Source organism: Apium graveolens, chromosome 4, assembly GCF_009905375.1.
Source record: "Apium graveolens cultivar Ventura chromosome 4, ASM990537v1, whole genome shotgun sequence".
Lineage (NCBI taxonomy): Eukaryota > Viridiplantae > Streptophyta > Magnoliopsida > Apiales > Apiaceae > Apium > Apium graveolens.
The window spans coordinates 275,063,759-275,072,687 of record NC_133650.1 but is presented as its reverse complement, the minus strand read 5'-3'; the positions used below and the strand labels follow the sequence as shown (position 1 = coordinate 275,072,687).

At 31.8% G+C, this 8,929-nt stretch overlaps 1 protein-coding gene across 1 annotated transcript; it reads left to right on the top strand.

The window, feature by feature from the left end:
* The first annotated feature begins 7,184 nt into the window (after positions 1 to 7,184).
* LOC141719663 (vacuolar sorting protein 18-like) lies at positions 7,185 to 8,892 on the top strand. The gene is made up of 6 exons (XM_074522043.1): positions 7,185 to 7,347; positions 7,905 to 7,935; positions 8,013 to 8,230; positions 8,321 to 8,460; positions 8,688 to 8,783; positions 8,887 to 8,892. Exons 1-6 carry the CDS (start codon positions 7,185 to 7,187, stop codon positions 8,890 to 8,892), a joined length of 654 nt encoding a protein of 217 aa, XP_074378144.1.
* Positions 8,893 to 8,929: the final 37 nt, after the last annotated feature.

The following is an 8,929-nucleotide window of genomic DNA, read 5'->3' as shown; positions in this document are numbered from 1 at the left end:
TCAGATCTTCTGAAATTCTTTTTATCAGAACTTATGCCTTTCCTGGAAAACTTCTTTCCCTTCCTGAACTTTCTGTATGCAATCTTTGTGATTCCTTTCACCATAAGAGCACACAGCTTCATCATCTCCTCATCAGCATCAGTCTCAGGCAAGCTTTCAGAATCTGAGTCATCATCACTCTCAGAACTTGATGACTCGGTATCAGACTTTATGAAAAGAGCTTTTCCCTTGTCTTTCTTTGAGGAAGCTGCTTTGGGGAATTCTTCTTCAGCCTTAAAAACAACTGTCCTTGACTTTCCTCCTTTCCTCTTGCTTCTTTGTTCCATCTCCAGCTCATGAGTCTTGAGCATTCTATAGATTTCGTCAAGAGTTGTTTCATCAAGATTGTAGTTGTCTCTTATTGTCGTTGCCTTCAAATCCCAGCATTCAGGAAGAGCTAACAGGAACTTAAGGTTTGAATCTTCAAGATAATACTCTTTATCAACCAATGACAAATCATTCAAAAGTTTGACAAATCTATCATATAAATCATTCAATGACTCATTAGTCTTTGAGTCAAAGTGTTCATACTCTTGAGTGAGTATTATCTTCCTGTTCTTCTTAATTGTGTCAGTTCCCTGACACCTTGTTTCCAGAGCATCCCATATCTCCTTAGCAGTCTTGCAGTTGATTACCCTGTTTGACATTACATTATCAATGGCACTATGCAGTAAGTGTCGTACCTTAGCATCCTTAGCAATTGATGCTATGTCTTCAGCAGTATAATCACTCTTCTCCTTTGGTACGGTCTTTGCTGCTTCACCTGCAACTGTAACTGCGAGTTTGGTTGGTTTGTGAGGGCCTTCCTTGATTCTATCAAGGTATTCTGGATCTGTTGCTTCCAGGAACATGGTCATCCTTACCTTCCATATGGGATATTCAGATGGTCTCAGTATGGGAACTCTGATGGTCTCATACCGACTCTGAATTTGTGTCTTTGGTGGTTCCTCAGTTTTGGTAGGCTTAGTTGGAGTTTCTGTGTCCGACATGATTGTGTTTGGATCTTTAACTGTATGTATGTTAACAGATAGGCTCTGATACCACTTGTTAGGTCACACACACACACACTGTAGAGGGGGTGAATACAGTGTATAGTACACTCAAATCGAACTTTAAGAACTTAAGTAACAGAAAACAAACTTTATTGAAACAATAAACTCTGTTACAGTATAGAACTGTTACCTCTCAGTGATGAACAAATATCACGAGAGCTGCTAGGGTTACAATGAATAATCTTCTCTAATAATGATAACACTTATAGTGTAAGCCCTATATCTGTGTTTATATACTACACAGTTACAAGATAATCGCTAATTGATATAGAATATAATTTTGCTTCCTAAAATATATCAATCAGATATCTTTTCTTTCAAGTATTCCATTCTTTACAGAATTTCTTCTTCATGCATATCTCTTCTTATGTTTATCTTGATCTTCTTTCCTTTAATCAGCTACTGTCCTTATCTGATTGTCCTTCAGCACTTAAGTTCTGATATCTATCTTCTGACGATTATCTCCTGATAACATATGTACCGATATCCTTAAGTCCTGACTTCCAGTATAAGTACTGATCAACAGTTAAGTACTGATTTATCCTGTTCAAGTAAGATCTGAAAGCTAAACATAATACATATTAGCCATGACATTATCAAATATATCCAACAACCTCTTTTCAAGATTTAATTTTATTTTATAATTTCTTCTCTCTTTAATATCCTCAATAATTCATCTTTAACAGCTAATCAATTTTTTTAGCATTCTCATATTCAAGCAACTGCATCTCTAAGGAATTATCATTTTTAACCCCAGTATTTTCCTTTTGAAGAGACTTCAAAGTGACATGCAAGTTGTACAATTGAGAAGACATATCATTGATAGTTTCTTGACATTCACCCTTACCTAACCTAGAAAGATCAATTATAATTACCTGACGGTTGCTTGAGTATACTTCTGAATCATTATCTTTTGTCATGAGAGACAGATCTAGAAATTTTTTGTTTAAATCTTGAATTTGGGCTTCTTCCTCTTTATTCACCATGGTTGATTGAATCGGCTTCAAGATCTTTAAACCTTCTATTTGTTGAAGGCTTGCTCTAATACCAATTATTATTCACTAACAATCAACTTATGTTAATTTGTAAAATGGGGGATTGAATACAAATTAAAAATTTCATGTTAATTTGTATTTGGGAGATGAAACATGAACACAAATGTTATAAATTTTCAGGTGGTTTGTTTTTCGACTTGCCACCTGATGTTTATTTGAAGAAATAATATGTTACAATTACAAATGTAATCTCATAACTGCGGTTTACAGTGTTTCACACAGATGAAGATATATCTCTCTCAAGCTCTCTGAAAAAGTAAAACCTATTTCTTAAATGAAACATCTGCTACTACTTGGTTTATATATCACCAAGTTACAATATTTGCTAGACAATGTATAACATAGTCTTCGTGGTCCAACAAGTTTGCTTCTTCATTCTCTTTCTCGTGACGTTTGACAAATGAGGCTGGATTGTATCATGCTATTTTGCTTTTAATATCCCTCTAATATGTCTTGCATGAAAATTGAATGTTTCTTCTTCTTCAACATCCAAGATCACATGCAAAGTTTATCTTGGCTTCTCACTTTCTTTCATGAGATTCCCATCTGCTCATGTGCTGTGACAGTCGTAGGTTTTGACCATTGCCACATCACTATCAGTAGTTATGTATCTTCTTAGTCATTGATAGCCACTAGCTACAAAATTCTTTATCAATTAGAAGTCTTTTCCTACGACTTTCCTTAGCCATTGATATTCACATGTTTAGTAGTTGATGGGCCGATATAGATTGCAGTTGATGCTTATCCTTCATTTAGCGACTGATGACTCAATTCACTTGATCTAAATTACACGACATCAAATATTTACACTTAAGCACCCTATTCTAAATTATCCATTGAGTCAACATGACTTCTAAATGAATAACTGCATTACTACATGTTTACAGAATTCTCTTAGAAAATGTTACAACAATCCTATCAATTGATGGACTACTCCTTTAATGACTATCCCTTAGGTTGATTAGTCATAGAAGGTTACAAATTGCCTTAACATAATTATGCAATGTGATTTGTTTATCATCAGGATTTAGGCTTGATTTCTAACAATTATTTGGGTATTTTACTTATCATGAAATTTTACAAATTATATCTACATAAGCTATAAGTAGAAAGTAGAGAAATGCTAAATTTCGTCCTAACTTATCTTCCTTCAATATTATAATTAATCTTGAACATTATAATTTTCAGTTTTATAATTTATTTTGATTACTTTATTTCAATAATTTATGTTTATTTTATTTTTAAATCTTAAATTTGTAACTTAAGATTTATGTATTAATTAAAAATTTTTATTAATTTTTATACAAATAGTTTTTAAGGAAAATGTGCATAACAAAGATTAATTCTTATTTTCATTTTATTTTTTTATGTATTTAAATTTAAGTTTATATATATGTTATTTCAAATATTAACTCAATTTAATGTTAAAAGTTATAAACATATCGCTAACATATAAGTAAATTTAATCAAATACCTAAATAACTCATAGCTAATAATTTAATTACAATTATAAATATGTGTATATATATATTGTTACTTAGTAGAAGTTTGACTAATATCATCATAAATATTATATACATTGTACTTAATTCGATATTATTTTTTATTTGCCTAGATTGTTATGAACCTGTTTATTTTGCTAATAACGAGGAATTTGAATAAAAAAGAAAAGATTATATGAATATTTTTTCATTCAGATAGTTCTAACAATGACAGTTTGGCGAAAATTTTATTTTTTAGAATAAAGGTTAATGAAGATAATAATGATTTCTTGGTTGTAATTCAACTATTTATGCAGATTTTGATGCTGAAAACTGACAAATAGGAAATTAGTTAGCCTGTTTTTGTAGGAAAAACATGATCATACCTCAATTTCAATTTTAGTCAATTTTGGTTGTGTTTGGTATTGCTGTTGCAGACAGCAACGGTAGCTTTTCGCTGAAAAACAGTTAAAAAAACTGTTTGGTAAAATTTAAAAGCTACTTTCGGAAAATATTTTTGGCCTAAAAGCTGTTGTTAGAGAAAATAAGTCCCCCTATACTTTTAGAAAAAGCTGTTTTTCATTGCGGGAAGCAGATGCTGATTTCACCATCAAACCCTTACCAAAAGTATCATTATTTTAATTTTTTGCATCAAAACATATATGTATCAAAAAAATTACCAAACAGTCATTTGATTTTTACAACAACACTTTTTTTCAACCGCACTTTTTCTAACAGCACAACAATTTTTAACAGGAATCTCAAACAGAGCCTTTATCCTCTAAGATAAACCAAACAATACATGATATTAAAATTTAGTATTTATGTTTATGTTGATTACACACGACACTAAGTTCACAAATGGGAAAATGGAAAATATATGTATGATATTTATGTTAGTTTTTAAATTATTCATTGGATACAATACATGATACGAAATATACAAAAAAATTTATTTTCTTTTCAAAATTTAGTATTTATAATATATAAATGCACATTTATAAATAAACAAATAAATATTTGCATAATGTAATATGATTTGAACAATTTATTTAATATATTTGTAAAATTTTACCTTCATATATTATATTGTCAATTCTTTATATTTATATTTGATTCTACACAAAAATACCAAAAAAATCACGAACCGAAAATTGACACATTTAACTTGTTTTTTCATTAAATGAATCAAATAATCAATTTCGTAAAATTGACAAACTTTGACCAGTTTAACTGTTTCGGTCAAATGTGTAAACTATATAATTCAACCCATAATTACAAATTTAAGGTACTAACCCGTTTTTATATTCAACATGTACAAATGTTAAAACCTTGAATTCTCTCAATCTTAAAACAGTCTCCCTATCATTTTTGAGGGACTTCCATCGCCTTTCACCGCTGGAAAAGCCACCATCTATTCTTCTTTTTATTATTTTTAGTTATCTCTTGTTAATTTCAATAATTTCCCTATTTTTATTTGGATTTTGATTGTCTCTCCTTGTGAGAGATTGGTTTTATTTGATTTTTTGCAGTTCATGATATCCGAGATTACAGATTTGCGAAATTTTCATGGTGGTATAAATAATAAAGGTTTCATGGTGATTGCATTTGTGGTCGATTGCTTAAAACAACAGTTGAGAATTACATCATATACATATCACTTCAAAAAGTCGCTTGGTTGCCTATAAGAAGAAATGATTCAACAACGATATAATTATATATTTGTTCAATTTCGGTTATATGTTAGATGCTATATGACTTTTATTATTGAATTATTTTATTTTCAAAAAAAAACATGTACACATGTTTTCTCGAAATTAATTTTGGAAGCTTTACTATCAAGCTGTTATTTGTTTTTTCCTGCTATCGGAGCATCATCCATAATATGTTCATTATATATAAGAACAGTTCTTTGTAAATGTACTAGTTAGGTTTATCACATTTTTTATATAGTTTGTTATGTACGTATAGTACAAGTATATATGGGTAAATCAAATAACCGTCTCATTTGAGCTTTAGCTTCAAAGTGTATCTTTACCTAATTACCGCGTTTGAGATTATTGTTTCGTGTTTGGTAAATTCTAAAATCTGCTGTCCGGAAAAGCGTTTTTGGTCTAAAAGCTGCTATTAGCTAAAACATATCCTTCCATGCAAGAAGTATCTTGCAGTTCATCACCAAACCTTCTCAAAAATATTATTTTTATATATTATATTTCAAAATATGAATAAATTAAAAAAATTAACAAACAATTATCTAATTTTCCTGAGTACACTTTTCTAACCAACACTTTTTCTCATATCACAGCAGTTTTCAACAACACTTACAAACATAGCCTTAATTTCAGATGTTTTCTCTCTTTATTATTTTTAAATTTGACGCTTGACTTATTTGCTCAAATTTTTAAAGCGCTTTGACCCTGTAGTAAAATTAATTTTTTTTAATAAACTTGACTTATTTGTGCATATTTCAAAGTATTTTGACCCGTAAAAGTAATATTCTTAATAATTTTTTCTGAATAAAAGTATTTAACTTGTATTAAAATTCACAAAAATAATTATTTTAATTTTTTTACTGTAAAAATACTTTAAATTACATGATAAAATATAAAGTTTGTAGACGTTTGTTTTTAATTCCCTGAAAAATCAATAGGAGGCAGTCGGTTAATCAAAGTGCAGGAGCAGGTGGTGCGCTGGGTCCAAAAGCTGAACCCCTGTCCGGCTGTCCTGATAAACAAATCAAATTCCAAACCACACCAAATTTTACATAGCTGTGCCCTCCACCGATCAATTCTCAGGTAAAGCCCCTAATTACTACTCAATTACTACTAATTCCTCTACTCCTACTAATTTTCATTTTCTTCTCCTCATCAGATCACAACTTATTCAGATTATTCACTCCTCCTTTTTCGACTTCTCGTATCACACCTCAGGTAATCTCTTTCGACTTCGACTCGGCAATTTTTTGATTAACCTGAATTTGGTTATCGAAATCGAAGAGTATTTAGTACAAGTCAGTATATATAGGTTCTTCTATTATAATGTGCAACTGGTATACATATGTATGTAATAATCGTGTAATTGATGACATGTGATGTTGCTATTTACTCTACCAGTATAGCATTTTCAGGAAGTATATAATTGGTGATAATAATATATCGATAGCTCTGTGTATTATTACTTATGATTTTGTGATTCCAGTCTCTGCAAGGTTTGCGCTCGTACCTGTAGTCTAGTCATCTCGGAGGAGGCCGTTTTTTTAAAATCCAGAAACCAACTCCGACACTATAAATTATGAAATTTAGAAAGCAGATCCAAACAAAACTATAAAACACATATAAAAAATGAAGGCATTACCTAAGTTCTGATACGAGAGCGTCTCTCACCTCTTGTCTTTTATTTTCTTTAATTTAATATTTTCCTCAGAACTATATCCTGTATTGTTACAGAATCAGTAAGTGCGATAGATGTTAATTTAATGCCTATATTATATATATATGAATTTTGCTTGACACATTCTTTTAACTAACGATTGGAGTTGAGAAACTTGAATGCAGTAAATGGAGGCTGGAAGACAAGTGTTCACTGTAGATCTTCTCGAGAGATATGCAGCCAAAGGACATGGAGTTATCACTTGTATGGCAGCTGGAAATGATGTCATTGTTTTAGGAACTAGTAAAGGTTGGGTTATTAGACACGATTTCGGAGTTGGACATTCTTCTGGTATGATGCTATACATTAATATTACCCCTCTATTATCAATTTAAATCACACAATTTACTGCTATTTCACAAATTCATTGTTTGTGCACATATATATCGTCTGGAGGAGATTTAGTTCCACACACTGATGGTTCCTTTGAGAGACAGAGAGGAGAAGATAGAGGTTGACTATTTTTTTAGCATTTATGGAAGAAGAATAATAAAAAATAGTGTGCGAGTTGGGATAAAAGAAGGCCTCATTAGATCAAAGTTGGTTGTTATATATTAATTAAATTCCAATGCATTATTAACATATTCTCTTTTAAACCATCACACATTTATACCACTTCCTGGACTTTAGAATACTATTTTCCCTCTCAACTAATACCTGGCTCATAGAAAACATGTTACTGAATGACGTGGTGTAGCATTAAATCCCGCTTTGTAGCTTGTCGGAAATCTTAGTGTGTGCTTGTGGTTAAATTGTTCCGCTAAATGATGCTAATTGAAACTTTTTTTCGAATGAGATTCTGCATTTGAGTATGTCAATTGCTTTTTTGTGTATTTATTTGGGGGAAGATTGTCTTAAGAGTTACTGTACTATAAACCTGTTTGTTCAACTTATTTCTGTTTCAAGGCCCTCCCGCTTAGGATCTCTCATTACTTTCTCTAATATTAACTGCCTAGATATGATCTATCTGCGGGTGTGGGTCGACCTGGTGAACAATCCATTCACAGCGTTTTTGTTGATCCTGGGGGGTGCCATTGTATTGCCACTGTGGTGGGCAATGGCGGTGCTGATACATTCTACATGCATGCAAAATGGACTAAACCACGAATCTTAAACAAAATGAAAGGTCTTGTGGTGAATGCTGTTGCCTGGAATAGGCAACAAATAACAGAAGGTAAATTTCTTTGTTACCTGTAATAAATTACTCTACGTATCTCGCATAACGAACTAAGCCATTGAATATATACATGCAACATCTTTTCAGCTTCGACAAGGGAGGTGATTCTCGGGACCGACAATGGTCAATTACATGAAATTGCTGTTGATGAGAAAGATAAAAGGGAAAAGTATATAAAGTTCCTTTTTGAACTTGCCGAATTACCAGAAGCTTTCAAAGACCTACAGGTATGTATCTTCCCCTACCTGTTTTCTTGAAAACACTATGTGTAATGACTGTTCATTGTGCTCTATGAACTTGGTTGTTAAGAGTTGTGCTTTCGGATTTGGTTGTGAAGAATATGAGTCGTGATACTTTTTAAGAAACAGGAACTCAGATCTTGGAAGATTTCAAACTAGTTTACTTGCTTATTTATCTAATCGAGTTATATTGTCTTTTCAATTTCTATCTGCAGATGGAAACCGCTAGCACAAGCAGTGGAACCAGATACTATGTGATGGCTGTTACCCCTACACGGCTCTATTCCTTTACAGGGATAGGATTACTAGAGGTGAATTCCTGTCTACATCTATTTCCTTCTGGTTTTCCAGTTTGTGTACTATCACTCAGTTGCCCAAACAAACTAAACAAACAATTACTATTACTCTGTTTAGACCTGATGGGTTATCCGCTTCCTCTCCCTCTTTCAAAGGGAGG

Bases quoted from the DNA above. Each gene is read 5' to 3' on its own strand.
- LOC141719663 (XM_074522043.1), top strand. From the start codon at position 7,185: ATGGAGGCTGGAAGACAAGTGTTCACTGTAGATCTTCTCGAGAGATAT. The intron at 7,348-7,904 runs GTATGATGCTAT...ATTTGGGGGAAG, and splicing joins CGGAGTTGGACATTCTTCTG to ATTGTCTTAAGAGTTACTGT. The intron at 8,231-8,320 runs GTAAATTTCTTT...ACATCTTTTCAG, and splicing joins TAGGCAACAAATAACAGAAG to CTTCGACAAGGGAGGTGATT.